Source organism: Oncorhynchus nerka, linkage group LG15, assembly GCF_034236695.1.
Source record: "Oncorhynchus nerka isolate Pitt River linkage group LG15, Oner_Uvic_2.0, whole genome shotgun sequence".
Lineage (NCBI taxonomy): Eukaryota > Metazoa > Chordata > Actinopteri > Salmoniformes > Salmonidae > Oncorhynchus > Oncorhynchus nerka.
Genome location: NC_088410.1, coordinates 51682389 through 51699313, shown reverse-complemented (window position 1 = coordinate 51699313; position 16925 = coordinate 51682389). Strand labels below are relative to the sequence as shown.

General features: G+C 43.0%; 1 protein-coding gene across 2 annotated transcripts in view; it reads left to right on the top strand.

Annotated features, from left to right (window-relative positions):
* The window catches only part of LOC115142873 (protein MTSS 1-like), a 115776-nt gene that overhangs the window by 54470 nt on the left and 44381 nt on the right, over positions 1-16925 (top strand). For both annotated transcript variants that reach the window (XM_029682675.2, XM_029682676.2), the window contains 3 exons: positions 13195-13279; positions 14876-14967; positions 16759-16833. In XM_029682675.2, coding sequence (XP_029538535.1) covers positions 13195-13279; positions 14876-14967; positions 16759-16833 — 252 coding nt within the window. The remainder of the gene's footprint in view (positions 1-13194; positions 13280-14875; positions 14968-16758; positions 16834-16925) is intronic.

The window sequence follows — 16925 nt, the reverse complement described above, 5'->3', positions numbered from 1 at the left end:
AAAATGTGCTCATTCCTTTCCCAGCACAGCCCCAAAGAAGTGTGCTGTATTGTCTTTGTCGGCCAACTTGCACTACACGAGTAAGTATGCCACATGCCCAGCCGAATGGATTGATAGCATTCTCCTCCTGGAGGTCATCAGAGACAGGAATGTTTGAGAGGTGTTTCAAACGAGGCTTTAGGGAGGAAGGGAACAAACAAAGTAACGGGGGAAAAATGTGTTGGCGTGTAAGGATGTGAATCATCCATGTAAACCTGATGATTAAGAATTCCAAGGTCCACATTTGACATGAGTCATGCATTGAGAATCTCTGCATTATTAAAATGAACATTTCGGTGTTCAATGTTGAATTAAAGAATGCTGATGGTATTTTTTTTTTTTTAACTAGGCAAGTCAATTAAGAACAAATTCTTATTTACAATGACGTCCTACCAAAAGGCATCCTGCAGGGACAGGGTCCTGGGATGTAAAAAAATTATATATAAATATAGGACAAAACACACATCAGAAGAAGAGACAACACTACATAAAGAGACCTAAGACAACATAGCAAGGCAGCAACACATAACACAGCATGGTAGCAACACATGTTAGCAGCACAAAACATGGTACAAACATTATTGGGCACAGTCAACAGCACAAAGGTAGAGACCATGCATCACACAAAGCAAGCCACAACTGTCAGTAAGTGTGTCCATGATTGAGAACTGTCAAGTTTGAGTGTTTTGTTGCCAGAAGGAGAACAGATTGTATTGTATGGTACCATCGATCTTCACACTCTACAGGCCCATGCACCACTACACCAGAATTTAACTATAGGAAGAACGCTGAACATTAAATGGTGGAAATATCTGATAGCATAAGCTGTGTGCTATGAGATACTGATATTACTGGCACTGTAGTACCTCACTCCTATTTTACAATGTGTTTTGATATAACATTCAATGAGTCCGCTACCTAGCGTAGTCAGTGTTCAGTTCACACCTTACTCCCAACCCACCAGTCTAGCCTCTGCTCATCCTCAAACTTCAAACCCAAACCTGGTCTATTCAGCCATTAGGGTATTTTTAGGAGTCAAATTCAAATGTTTGTTTCTTAGTGGGTAATTTTGCCTTTTCGGTTCTGCGGTTTGAGTGGTCCCAGATTTTGGTTGAGCTGGGGGATGAGGACAAAAATTCCTATAACGATGAAGGTGCTATCAATTTTTTGTTTCTTAAATGAAATTGGTAGATGTTTTTATTTCTGACAATTTTATTTAACCATGTATGGTCTTTAATGCATGGCCGACAGACAAGTTCCTTACCCTTTTCCCCGTTCTACTGCCTCTTCCTTTTTTGTGGTAATTAGTTGGTTGTAATTGTGGGTAGAGCAGACATTTCCATATGTCTGTGAGCTGCATGTGTGACAACTCCACCAGTCCTATTTATGATATAATTTACAAAAATTATACCTTTAAAAATGTACCATTTTTTTATTTATTTTTTATGATGTGGTCTAACTGTTTACCTAGTGGGGAATACTGAAGGAAGCATTGAATGCGTTGGTCAGGAGGGTGGAGAGGTTTGGGTGTGAGGCTGTCATCCTGGGTCATATTTTTATAACATTCCCTTGTGTCATGCAGCCATTACTCTGGGTTACCCCGCTGTCTGAAACGCTCATCCGGGTGGTTGGTTTGTTTGACATAGCCACTCTGTGTACTACAAATCCCCCCTATATGACTATTGACTAAGGTTCTTTAGGTTCTTACATTTAAAAAAATAAAAATATTTTTTTTTTATTGGTGTAGGGTGGAAGCTGTCGTCGCGTAACAGGGAATTCCTGTACGTCTGCTTCATGTATAGATCCGTACCAAAAAAAAACATCCCTCTGAATTAAAATGTTAAGAACTTATTTCATGCACATCAAATGTGAGGGTGAATTTCAAATGTTCACTGCTTGTATTGGAGTGGAATAGATGAAGTTCCTCTGCTGTGCCCTGGAATAGAACAAATACGTCTTCAATCAAGCATTTCCAGAGTCTAATATGGCGCAAGAATGGATTATTAGGGCTGACAATCATTATTTTCTTTTTAACATACAGATTGGCATAATTCGGTGCCATTTTACTACCCATAGCAGTTCCTTTCTTTTGAATGAACATGTCATTTTGAAAAATTAACAATCTCAGCAAGTTCAACAATACAGTCAGTGCTAGGGAGTGCCAGTGGGTCGTTGACTGAGGTAGTGTGCCATGGCTTCTAGGCCTCCCTGGTGGGGGATATTACTATACAGTGATTCAACATCAAAACAAGCCATAAGCATCTCCCCATTTGGTATTATGCATTGTCTTGAGGATGTTAATCATGTCCAAAGCATCACGTATATATGCAAGGAGTGACACCAGACTGTGTTTTACAAAAAAAATCTACAAAAGCAGAAATATTTTCAGTCAATGGAGGCCAAAATAGGCTTATCCAGTCATTTGTGGATTTTTGGTAAGGCATGAATGACGCTCCTGATTGGATTGTCCACTTTCATGAACTCATTTTTTTTGCGTCATGTCTCCACTTTCCGTAAGAGACTTCAGCTTGCAGCAAATCTCATCTTTGCACAGTGGAGTAGGGTCACGTGACAATTTCTGATAGAAAGTGGTCCCAGGATCTCATTCACAATTGTCCCCGGATCTCATTCACATAGTCATCACGGTTTAACAACACCACAGCTCCGCCCTTGTCAGCATTATAAATTGGAATATTTTTTTTTAAATGTCCAATGCTTGCCTCTGTTTAGGGAGATTTATTGTTGATTACTCAAAATCTGTGACATCCTTTTCCACTAATCTGTAATATGTTTCTAGGGAGGTATTTCTGTGTCTGTGTGGACAAAAAGTGCATTTAGCTCAAAGGGGTTTTCATTCGATGGGCAATGTCATTCTCTATTGTCACCCATAGTCTGAACACACTTCTTACTCATAGTTGACACATCCACATTTGGAGTCTTATCATTTATGGGACAAATTAACTCCCTAAATCTGAATGTACGAAAACATTTTTGAAACTCTATTGTGGTGTCAAAGTCATTACATGATGCAGTAGGGACGAAAGATAAACCCTTACTCAAGGCCAACTCACATGATGTGGTGAAGAAAGGTTAATCGCACTCAGGCATTCTGACTGTTTGTCCAATAGCGGCCTTGCTCTTCTGTTCTTCTTGCCCCTCAGACACTTCAACGTCCACATTGCTGCTGACCCCTGTTGGGCCATTGAGGGTATCTTCTTCCCCCTCACTTGTGATTGGAACCATTTCACTGTTTGACTGCTAGGTTTTATGGTTATTATGATTCATACTGTGGTAGTCTAGAGGGACCATGTTTAATATTGTAGTGGACAAAGATAAGAACGTTACTACTGTGCAATTCGCTTTTCAGAGTTCACACCCCTTGACTTTAACCACGACTGAATTGAAATTGTATTAAATTGAGTTTCACTACACACAATACCCCATAATGTTGGTGTTATTTTTTTATTTGACCAATTAATTTAAAAAAATGAAACGCTGAAACGTTTTAAGTAAGTATTCAACCTCTTTGTTATGGCAAGTCTAAATAAGTTCAAGAGTAAAAAAAAATTGCTTAAGTTGCATGGACTCTGTGCAAAAATAGCGTTAACATTATATTTAAATTATTACCTCATCTCTATACATATACAATTATCTTTATTTTATATATATATGTATATATATATATATATCTGAGAAAGCGGGACAGTCTTCCAGCTGATGGTGAAACTTAAGTCGCAATGCATTATTTCCGCCTAATGCACCAATTAGTGTTACGCCCTATGACCAGAGAAAGTGAAATATTCCTCAATTTAAGAAAACAGAAGCTTAAATGGCTTATAAAGGGTTTGAACAAAGTGTTGACAACTTCAGCATGAACTTACTCAAAACAGCAGCTCTTTGCTGTGATCGTCTCTCTAGTCATGGTTTTTCCTGTGCGGTCGTGGCTTCATTTAAGTCTATGGCTCAACTGTGCAGACACGGTTATCTGAGCCATCTGAATGGCCAGCAGTAGGCCTATAAGTGCACTTGGTTTTCTCTCTTGGCCTGCCGGGTAGGTGGAGTTTTACCTTCAGACTCATGAAATAGTTCAAAATGAGAATGCTTTGCCTTCCAGGCGCTAGGACTAAAATAATAGGAATGCAAGGCTTTATCAAAGACTGTTCAGTATGAAGATAGGCTAAAACAACTGGTGACCACTGTTCTAGAGTTTTCCCTGTTAACGTCTCGTGTTCCTGTGGCAATTGTAACTGGCAATATTAGCCACTTTCAATGCAACCTAAGAAAACAAACTTTAACAGATTTGGTTGTATGCAGAACGCATCGGAGTAGGATTCTATTGCATTGACACTCACTAGTCATTCTGTACTCTACACAGATCAGTGCGGCATGAACAATCAGAGCTTCAGTAGGCCTATATGCAAATACACTGCTCAAAAAATTAAGGGAACACTAAAATAACACATCCTAGATCTGAATGAATGAAATGTTTTTATTAAATACTTTTTTCTTTACATAGTTGAATGTGCGGACAACAAAATCACACAAATTATCAATGGAAATCAAATTTATCAACCCATGGAGGTCTGGATTTGGAGTCGCACTCAAAATGAAAGTGGAAAACCACACTACAGGCTGATCCAACTTTGATGTAATGTCCTTAAAACAAGTCAAAATGAGGCTCAGTAGTGTGTGTGGCCTCCACGTGCCTGTATGACCTCCCTACAACGCCTGGGCATGCTCCTGATGAGGTGACGGATGGTCTCCTGAGGGATCTCCTCCCAGACCTGGACTAAAGCATCTGCCAAGTCCTGGACAGTCTGTGGTGCAACGTGGCGTTGGTGGATGGAGCGATACATGATTGACGTCCCGGATCTGCTCAATTGGATTCAGGTCTGCGGAACGGGCGGGCCAGTCCATAGCATCAATGCCTTCCTCTTGCAGGAACTGCTGACACTCTCCAGCCACATGAGGTCTAGCATTGTCTTGCATTAGGAGGAACCCAGGGCCAACCGCACCAGCATATGGTCTCACAAGGGGTCTGAGGATCTCATCTCGGTACCTAATGGCAGTCAGGTTACCTCTGGCGAGCACATGGAGGGCTGTGCGGCCCCCCAAAGAAATGCCACACCATGACTGACCCACCGCCAAACCGGTCATGCTGGAGGATGTTGCAGGCAGCAGAAAGTTCTCCACTGCGTCTCCAGACTGTCACGTCTGTCACGTGCTCAGTGTGAACCTGCTTTCATCTGTAAAGAGCACAGGGAGCCAGTGGCGAATTTGCCAATCTTGGTGTTCTCTGACAAATGCCAACCCCCACCTGTGGACGTCGGGCCCTCATACCACCCTCATGGAGTCTGTTTCTGACCGTTTGAGCAGACACATGCACATTTGTGGCCTGCTGGAGGTCATTTTTCAGGGCTCTGGCGGTGCTCCTCCTTGCACAAAGGCGGAGGTAGTGGTCCTGCTGCTGCGTTGTTGCCCTCCTACGGCCTCCTCTACGTCTCCTGATGTACTGGCCTGTCTCCTGGTAGCGCCTCCATGCTCTGGACACTATGCTGACAGACACAGCAAACCTTCTTTCCACAGCTCACATTGATGTGCCATCCTGGATGAGCTGCACTACTAGAGCCACTTGTGTGGGTTGTAGACTCCGTCTCATGCTACCACTAGAGAGAAAGCAACGCCAGCATTCAAAAGTGACCAAAACATCAGCCAGGAAGCATAGGAACTGAGAAGTGGTCTGTAGTCACCACCTGCAGAACCACTCCTTTATTGGGGGTGTCTTGCTAATTGCCTATAATTTCCACCTGTTGTCTATTCCATTTGCACAACAACATGTGACATTTGTCAATCAGTGTTGCTTCCACAGAAGTGTGATTGACTTGGAGTTACATTGTGTTGTTTAAGTGTTCCCTTTATTTTTTTGAGCAGTGTAGATCATTGCCATATATGGATCTATGCCATTTACTTTGAACTGGACTATGTTTACAGCATTAGCAGTCATGTAAATGCACTTGTTTTGAGATCAAAGTGAGAGCTGCATGTAGCCACGTGTGCACATTTTGTTCATATCCTTTGCTAGTTAGTGAGATATTATCCCAGTTATAGATCATTTGTAGTAAGCAATAAGGGAGTGATTGCTTCCTACAAGATCACAAAACATTTTTAGACATGAAAAGCGAGTCAGGTAAAGTTATTTTTTTTGGTCTTAAATGGGCAGTGTTGTATTTTGAGACAGGCTTGAATAGTAGGCAGAGGGTAGTATCATTTGTCTGGTTCTCTGTAAAAATGGTATAGGAATAATAATGCATTTTATTTTGTAAAGTGGACTCTTGCGTCAAACAACCATATTTTCAGTCACCATGTCAGAAGGACAATTGGATTAACAGGTTGGTGTCAAGCCCTGCATGCTTTTTTTTGTTTTTTTGTCTTTCAAAAGTATCATGGAATGTACGCCTACATTGAACACCACACATAACAGCCATTTCCATGTTAAAATATTATTGGATGCATCTTCTCTGTTGTTTTTGATGGTAGGCCTACATTATGATGAAATAGCCACAGTAGCCTACATATGGCCACTGTTAAAACAAACAAAAAAGCAGGTACAACCGAATTTCCACAACGTTCAAGTTTGCGCTCAGCAGACCTGACATTTGCTTAGTGGCCTCAAACGTGAGGGAACGTTTGTCATCGGGTCTAACCGTCGTCTCACGCCGATCTGCACATGTGCAGGCCGTCAAATCAAAGGCACTCTTGGATATAAAGTTTTTGACAAAAATAGAAACGTTTCACTTTCACAAGTTTTGAGTAATAACATGTTCAATACTTAATACATTGGCTCGATTCTAGTTTTTGCCTTTAGATTTCGAGAAAATGTACACCTAAGGAATTTCTCTTCTCTCATTGACTTCTCAAACTCTGACCTGGTCTGTTTCACAAATGTTCCCGGAAGTCTCGCAATGTTGCGTCTCTGGAATAGAAACTCAGGCTTATCGTTGGGGTTTTAATCCTATTGAGAACTTGTCAATCCTCAAGAGGTGGGTGGACCCACGGTGTTTATTCTTGCGTACGATTGTTTGTACAGATGAACATGGTACCTTCAGGCGTTTGGAAATTTATCCCAAGCATGAACCAGACTTGTGGAGATCCACCATTTTCTTCTGAGGTCTTGGCTGATTTCTTTTTGATTTTTCCCATGATGTCAAACAAAGAGGAACTGAGTTTGAAGATAGGCTAATTTATATCATTTGAGTCAATTGGAAGTGTACCTGTGGCTGTATTTCAAGGCCTATCAGAAGCTTCTTAAGCCATTACATAATGTTCTGGAATTTTCCAATCTTTTTAAAGGCACAGTCAATTTAGCTTATGTAAACATCTGACCCACTGGAATTGTGATACAGTGAAATAATCATTCTGTAAACAATTGTTGGAAAAAGTACTTGTCATACACAAAGTAGATGTCATAACCGACTTGCCAAAACTATAGTTTGTTAACAAGACATTTGTGGAGTGTTTGAAAAGCTAGTTTCAATGACTCCAACCTAAGTGTATGTAAACTGTGTATCAAATGTATTTATATAGCCCTTCTTACATCAGCTGATATCTCAAAGTGCTGTACAGAAACCCAGCCTAAAACCCCAAACAGCAAGCAATGCAGGTGTAGAAGCACGGTGGCTAGGAAAAACTCCCTAGAAAGGCCAAAACTTAGGAAGAAACCAGAAGCGTAACCAGGTTATGAGGGGTGGCCAGTTCCTCTTCTGGCTGTGCCAGGTGGAGGTTATAACAGAACATGGCCAAGATTTTTGAATGTTCATGAATGACCAGCATGGTCAAATAATAATAATCACAGTCGTTGTCGATGGTGCAGCAAGTCAGCACCTCGGGAGTAAATGGCAGTTGGCTTTTCATAGCCGATTATTAGGAGTATCTCTACCGCTCCTGCTGTCTCTAGAGTTGAAAACAGCAGTTCTGGGACAGGTAGCACGTCCGGTGAACTGGTCAGGGTTCCATAGCCGCAGGCAGAACAGTTGAAACTGGAGCAGCAGCACAGCCAGGTGGACTGGGGACAGCAAGGAGTCATCATGCCAGGTAGTCCTGAGGCATGGTCCTAGGGCTCAGGTCCTCCGAGAGAAAGAAAGAATTAGAGAGCATACTTACATTCACACAGGACACCGGATAAGTACTCCAGATAAAACAAACTGACCCTAGCCCCCGACACTCAAACCACTGCAGTATTTATGCTGCAGTGGTTTGGAGGCTGAGACAGGAGGGATCAGGAGACACTGTTGCCCCATCCGATGATACTCCCGGACAGGGCCTAACCGGAAGGATATAACCCCACCCACTTTGCCCAAGCACAGCCCCCACACCACTAGAGGGATATCTTCAACCACCAACTTACCATCCTGAGACGAGGCCAAATATAGCCCACAAAGATCTCCGCCACGGCACAACACAAGGGGGGGTGCCAACCCAGACAGGAAGATCACGTCAGTGACTCAACCCACTCAAGTGACGCACCCCTCCTAGGGACGGCATGAAAGAGCACCAGTAAGCCAGTGACTCAGCCCCTGTAATAAGGTTAGAGGCAGAGAATCCCAGTGGAGAAAGGGGAACCGGCCAGGCAGAGACAGCAAGGGCGGTTCGTTGCTCCAGAGTCTTTCCGTTCACCTTCACACTCCTGAGCCAGACTACACTCAATCATATGACCCACTGAAGAGATGAGTCTTCAGTAAAGACTTGAAGGTTGAGACCGAGTTTGCGTCTCTCACATGGGTAGGCAGACCATTCCATAAAAATGGAGCTCTATAGAAGAAAGCCCTGCCTCCAGCTGTTTGCTTAGAAATTCTAGGGACAATTAGGAGGCATGCGTCTTGTGACCGTAGCGTACGTGTAGGTATGTACGGCAGGACCAAATCCGAGAGAGAGGTAGGAGCAAGCCCATGTATTGCTTTGTAGGTTAGCAGTAAAACCTTAATCAGCCCTTGCCTTAACAGGAAGCCATTGTATAGAGGCTAGCACTGGAGTAATATGATCATATTTTTAGTTTCTAGTCAGGATTCTAGCAGCCGTATTTAGCACTAACTGAAGTTTATTTAGTGCTTTATCCTGGTAGCCAGAAAGTAAAGCATTGCAGTAGTCTAACCTAGAAGTAACAAAAGCATGGATTAATTTTTCTGCATCATTTTTGGACAACGTTTCTAATTTTAGCAATGTTATGTAGATGGAAAAAAGCTGACCTTGAAACAGTCTTGATATGTTTGTCAAAAGAGAGATTAGGGTCCAGAGTAATGCCACGGTCCTTCAGTTTTATTTGAGACTACTGTACAACCATCAAGATTAATTGTCAGATTCAACAGAAGATCTCTTTGTTTCTTGGGACCTAGAACAAGCATCTCTGTTTTGTCCGAGTTTAACCTTATGTCTGAAACACAGGCTTCTAGCGAGGGCAATTTTGGGCTTTACCGTGTTTAATTTAAATGTACAGCTGTGTGTCATCCGCATAGCAGTGAAAGTTAACATTATGTTTTCGAATTACTTCCCCAAGAGGTAAAATATATATTACCGTAAATAGCCTACCGCCTATTACTCATGGTTAAAAAACATCCATAGGCGATGCTGTTGGTTCATTAATTTTGCAGGGCGGCTTACAGAGTTTGGCAACAATCATAGTGATTTTTGATTTTGAATAGCCTAGTAATGTCATTTTTTGTAGTTTCATAATTAATAGGCTAACACGTTACCTTTAGCTACCACTGTGTTTCCATCGCCTCGCTCGCATTCATTCCTTTCTCAAGCAAGCAGGGAGAGGGGCTGTGAACAGTTTAATGAAATATATTTTGTTTTGAAAACATGTTACTATTGATGTTCCCGAACAGATTTCACTTGGTTTACCAAATGAAGCACTGGGTAGCAGCAGGAACAGGATTGGAGAGCCCATGGCAAACAGAGTTTGGGTGGAATGCTCAGTGGGAGGATGCATGCTCCTCAAACAGTGGTTGATGGGTGGAGTGAAATAACCACAGTAGCCTACTGTACTGGGCATGATGGAAAACGAACCAGCGGGAAAGCGGCCTCAGTTCACTATTCGAGTGCATACGGATTACATATTTTTCCCCTGCCTCTGTTCCTGCCAATTTGATAATGAGCTATTCTAAATCAAAACACATTAAATTAAGAATAGTTTGATGGGTGAAAATATGATTACTTGATTGAGAGAACAGCTTGTGCACCCTGAGGCAAGGAACAGAGCGCACCTTTTGCATTAGCGCTACTCGATCATACTGTCTGATGTAACAAATATCTCACAAGATTATAGTTCATGTGCACCCATTGTAACCTTAGCAACGCTCTCCCATCTCCCTTGTGAAAGTTGCCATGGGGAAACTGAGGGTCTGTGTGGTCATAATAATCTGTACCCCTCTGATACTGGTGGCCAGTTGAGGCTGTGTATAGGGCTACTAGGTTGGCTTACTGAGCCAGCGAGAGGCCCAGGTGATCCAGCATTAGCAGGGATTGGGATAACTGGGACACATTCATACAGCTGATAATCTCAACACTGTTCTCAGCAGGAGACGCACGGTCTAGCCCAGGGGTTAGGGTGTGGAGAAGAGAGAGGAATATCACTAGGGATTGTGGAGGAACCTTTGCTGGGTCCTTCTTTCCCTCTTGGTTTCCTCGATCACTGAAAGGAGTATTATCTTCCCTTTCAGCACAGCAAACTGGGCCATCTCATACGAAGTGCTCTGTATTCAGTGACAGAATGCTACAATGGCCTATTTATTATTGAGGCTCTGGGCCGACAGGACGAGGGCTTTGCAGTTTAGGGCTGGGCTGGAGAATCCACACTGGGCCCTGTGTGATGGGAGTGACTCAGTTTCTCTCTCACCCTATAGTGTGCATTCGGATTGTATTCAGACACCTTCACTTTTTCACATTTTGTTGCGTTACAACCTTATTCTAAAATGGATTAAATGACATTTTTTCCTCATTCTACACAAAATACCCCATAATGACAAGGCAAAACAGTTTTTGACATTATTTAACCTTATTTACATAAGTATTTAGACCCTTTGCTATGAGATTAAATTTAACTCTAGTGCATCCTGTTTCCATTGATCATCCTTGATGTTTCTTCAACTTGATTGGAGTCCATCTGTGGTAAATTCAATTGATTTGACATGATTTTGAAAGGCACACACCTGTCTATATAAGGTCCCACAGTTGACAGTGCATGTCAGAGTAAAAGGCACATAAAGGTCACTCAGATCATGAGAAACACGTTTCTCTGTTCTGATGAAACTATGATGAAACTCTTTGGCCTAGATGCCAAGCGGCACGTCTGGAAGAAACCAGTCACCGCTCATTACCTGTCCAATATCATCCCTACGGTGAAGCGTGGTGGCAGCTTCATGCTGTGGGGAAGTTTTTCAGGGACTGGGAGACTAGTCAGGATCAAGGGAAAGATGAATGGAGTAAAGTACAGAGATCATTAATGAATACCTGATCCAGAGCACTCAGAACAGCCTCTTGCAGCCAGAGCAGAAATGTATCCAGTGCTGCGTTGTTGACATGTTTGATATGCCATATTACCCAATGCATTTTCAAGTATGTCAGTCGCCCCATCGGTGGCACCAATTGTCCTTGCTTCTATTCGAGGGTGAAATCGACTAGGGAGGTTTTCACATCCTGGCTGGCTTCCAGACTTATCTAGCCTGCAACAGTTGGGTTAGCAGGACCAATGTTAGTTGCAGGTTCCATTTGTCTGTTTTCTTCAATGGAAATGTTAGTCGATAATGTCCAGAAAGTCTGTTAAGCTTGATATGACACAAGCAATAGTAGTGGAAGTCCCGCACTCAGTAATGCCTCTTGTTTTTTCTGTTGTAGTTTTGGCAAGCCGTAACCATAGTACTGTGGTTGTCCTAATAAGCTCATATGGCTGATAGAGCTAATATCTGAGGTCTTTAACCTCCTAATGAGTAGTCCAGATGGAGACCTGATGCTGTTCCTGCTGTGATGTAAACAGGCAACAGGACCAAGTGTTGCTTGCTTCCATCATACAACTGGACACATCCTAATGAACTTGGGAAAACATATGACGTCTGAAAAATGTGCAGTGTGACAATTTATATCTCTGCAGTGGTTTAAAGAGATCATTTTCTGTCCCAGAGGGCAGTGAGTCACTATGTGCATCCCAAATGGCACCCCTTTCCCTACAGTGTAGTGAATAGGATGCCATTTGGGGAATAGTCATTGTGGTGTTAATGTTGTAGAATGGAAAGACCTCCATCTGTCTGGGCTCTCTGTGTCTTTTCCCCTCATATGTCTGGCTGACTGGATTTGTACAGTGTAGACATCACGGCCTCACTGGGATTGGGCTGGGAATATTAAGTGGATAAATGAGTGCAATCAAAAGCAGATGTTGGTGTCTCGACAAAGTCATCACCCCCCGGCGGACGCTGGAGCCCATGGCAACAGCAGGAGTGTGTGTTCAAAACCAGTCGTAGGCTTCATACCAACCTTGAAAGCCTTCGGGAAGGGGTCGGGGTGGAAGAGTTAGCTGCGCTGGTCTGCTGTCAAATCTGAATTCAATACAGCAATAAGTAAGTCTGCTGTGTGACAGACCTGCTGTGGAATCCCTATCGACGTGGTGCAACGAACTCACTGGCAGTTTGTGCAAATCTTTCTGAATGAACGAAAACAACCCCATTAAAATATACTGGGCAGGGACGCCACCCACCTGCTTGGGAGCCAGGCCCAGCCAATCTGAATGAGTTTTCCCCCCACAAAAGGACTTTATTACAAACACACATACTCCTCAGCTTCATCAGCTGTCCTGATGGCTGGTCTCAGACGATCCCGCAGGTAAAGCCGGATGTGGAGGTCCTGCGCTTGAGAAGTTGTGATGCTGGTTGGACGTACTGCAGAATTCTCTAGAACAATATTGTCTAAACACTTTTGCTCAAAGTTTTTTTTTTTTTACACTTCTGTCTATGTACATTACTGTATTTATACTTGCAATATTACTTTACCAGGAAAGGGGGGGAAAGCTGGAGGACGTCCAACTTTTTTGGCTTCATCAGGCTTGTAATATGGCATTTTCAAGGTTTGGAAATTGACAGGTTTGTTCTGTTTTGTTCCATTGTTTTCCAGGGGCGACAAAAGAGATTGGCTCGGCCTTGACGAGAATGTGCATGAGGCACAGAAGCATCGAGTCAAAACTAAAGCTCTTCACCACGTAAGTGATGGAACTATAAATCATGGTTTCTGGAAGACATTAATGTAGTATTAGTCTTAAGGCAAAACCCCCATTGTTTCCTTTTTTTGGTTAGGTTATATTATTACTGCCGTCCGTCTTTAACATTTCAGACTATTTGAAAATGTGACATGAAGCATTCCTTGACATTAATATATCAGATGGTTGCTGTTCTGACACTCAATGTATTTGTCACACACTGAAAAGTGAGCGATATTGAATCACCTGCATTTTCATCCAAGTGATTGGTTTCTGGCATGGCCTTAGTGTTCAATATTTCCAGCTGTATGTGTTTTCCTGTGTGCTGAACTCAGTCAGTATCGGACATTCCTCCAAAAACCACAGAGAGCTCTCACCTCCTCGGATGATGACCCTGGCTGACTTGGCAAGTGGATGACGGCTGGCTCGCCTCATGCTGCTCTCCAACCCTGAACACAATTCCTGCCTACTTCAGCCCCAGCAAATCCAATTGGGCCCTGCTTAGGGTCTTCTGTTGCTCTGTGTGCTAATGAGACAGACAAATTAACATTTTGTCCAGCTGTAAAACAGCACTGTGGACCGGTTGTACTACAGCCAGTGCTCTCTAAGCCTAGGGACACGGCTGTAATGGGACTCCGGTTGTGGATGGATGAGTAGGAGATTGGATTGTTGCTCTCTGGTACCATTTGCACACTACTAAACCAAGCCAGGCCAAGCTGTACTTCACTGTCCTGGTTACACATTAACCATAGTTGCTAGAACCATGTGAAAAGAAAATATCAGAGCCAGTACTGTTCGGGTCGACATGATAGTGGGAAAAGGATATAGCCCAGGCTGTACTTTGCCTCTCTTCAGTGGAAATCCCAGTAGTCTCATTTCTTATTTCTCCCTCCATTATTTCCATCATTCCTGGCCTCTGACATTGCTGTAGTGTCTTTCTTCAATTGCATTATGCAATGTCAAGTCATTGACTGCCCAGCTTCAGTTGGAATTAACACTGACCGACACCAAGATCCCACTGACCCTACTGTACATAGGCCTATCCCAGAGAAGGGCTCAACTCTGAATAGGCCATTAGACAAAGTAGAGGGAAGGTGAACTAACAGACCCGCTGAACCTATCAGCTTCATTAATAAGATCTCTTAACTTTATCACTTTGGTCTAGTTTTTCTCCCAGACACCGTGTGTGTGTGGAGAGGTTAGGTGAAATTGGTTCAAAGTGCTATCATGTCATCAATTCATAGACACTCATTGTGTGCTAACCTGTCACGGCTGAACAGCTCTGGCTATGCCGGGTATGTGACGAGAGGAGTTTACAGCATACCTGAGAGTATGCTCAGTTTAATTGCTTTGCTTCCCAAGCTATAGTGTGTAGATGTGATGACTTGATTTATCTATTGTAGGACCGCCTATCAATTACAATTAAATAGCTACATGGATCAGTCATAGCCCTAAAAAAAAATCCTCCCCTATTTGTTTCCATTGATAATTCTGAATTTGGTGAAGTTGAATCTTATCAACCATTCTGGTGAAACCTCCAGGTGAACCACTGGGTGTGTGATTGTAATTTAACAGCTGGTTTATTGGGTTCCACTGCAGGGCAATAACAGATACCCTGATCAATCCCCTGGAGCTGAAGATTGAGGAGTGGAAGAAGGTTGCCAGTCAGTTGGACAAGGACCATGCCAAAGGTAGGAGACGGAACATACATACACACATTTTTTTTGTTTCACCTTTATTTAACCAGGTAGGCTAGATGAGAGCAAGTTCTCATTTACAACTGCGACCTGGCCAAGAACAAAGCATAGCAGTGTGAACAGACAACACAGAGTTACACATGGAGTAAACAATAAACAAGTCAATAACACAGTAGGAAAAAAAGTCTATATACATTGTGTGCAAAAGACATGAGGAGGTAGGCAATAAATAGGCCATAGGAATGAATAATTACAATTTAGCAGATTAACACTGGAGTGAAATGATCAGATGATCATGTGCAAGTAGAGATACTGGTGTGCAAAAGAGCGGAAAAGTAAATAAATAAAAACTATGGGGATGAGGTAGGTCAATTGGGTGGGCTATTTACAGATAGACTATGTACAGCTGCAGCGATCGGTTAGTTGCTCAGATAGCAGATGTTTAAAGTTGGTGAGGGAAATAAAAGTCCCCAACTTCGGCGATTTTTGCAATTCGTTTCAGTCACAGGCAGCAGAGAACTGGAAGGAAAGGCGACCAAATGAGGTGTTGGCTTTAGGGATGATCAGTGAGATACACCTGCTGGAGCGCGTGCTACGGGTGGGTGTTGCCATCGTGACCAGAACTGAGATAGGGTGGAGCTTTACCTAGCATAGACTTGTAGATGACTTGGAGCCAGTGGGTCTGGCGACGAATATGTAGCGAGGGCCAGCCGACTAGAGCATACAGGTCGCAGTGGTGGGTGGTATAAGGTGCTTTAGTAACAAAACGGATGGCACTGTGATAAACTGCATGTAGTTTGCTGAGTAGAGTATTGGAAGCTATTTTGTAGATGACATCGCCGAAGTCTAGGATCGGTAGGATAGTCAGTTTTACTAGGGTAAGTTTGGCGGCGTGAATGAAGGAGGCTTTGTTGCGAAATAGAAAGCCGATTCTAGATTTGATTTTGGATTGGAGATGTTTGATATGAGTCTGGAAGGAGAGTTTACAGTCTAGCAAGACACCTAGGTACTTATAGATGTCCACATATTCTAGGTCGGAACCATCCAGGGTGGTGATGCTAGTCGGCCGTGCGGGTGCAGGTAGCGAACGGTTGAAAAGCATGCATTTGGTTTTTACTAGCGTTTAAGAGCAGTTGGAGGCCACGGAAGGAGTGTTGTATGGCATTGAAACTCTTTTGGAGGTTAGACAGCACCGTGTCCAAGGAAGGGCCTGAAGTGTACAGAATGATATCATCTGCGTAGAGGTGTATCAGGGAATCGCCCGCAGCAAGAGCAACATCATTGATATATACAGAGAAAAGAGTCGGCCCGAGAACCCTATGGTATCCCCATAGACTGCCAGAGGACCGGAAAACATGCCCTCCGATTTGACACACTGAACTCTGTCTGCAAAGTAGTTGGTGAAACAGGCAAGGCAGTCATTAGAAAAACCGAGGCTACTGAGTCTGCTGATAAGAATATGGTGATTGACAGAGTCGAAAGCCTTGGCCAGGTCGATGAAGACAGCTACACAGTACTGTCTTTTATCGATGGCGGTTATGATATTGTGTGGCTGAATGAAAGCAGGTCCCTGCAGCAATGTTCCAGCATCTAGTGGAATCCCAGAAGAGTGGATGTTGTTATAACCGCAAAGGAGGGACCAACTCCATGTTTAGGCCCAGCATTTTGGAATGAGATGTTCGAGGAGCAAATGTCCACATACTTTTAGTCATGTAGTGTACATTCTGAGATGTCTAAATTATTTAACTGGCACTTGATGCATCTTCTCATGTCAACCCAATGCAGAATATAAGAAGGCCCGAGCAGACATCAAGAAAAAATCCTCAGACACAATCAAGCTACAGAAGAAAGTTAAGAAAGGTAAGGGCATCTGTTTTTAACTTTCTAAGTTCTGTGTGATGTGACACTCTGCCAAGGGTATTTTCTTATCTAGGCCAGTGTGTAGGTTTGGG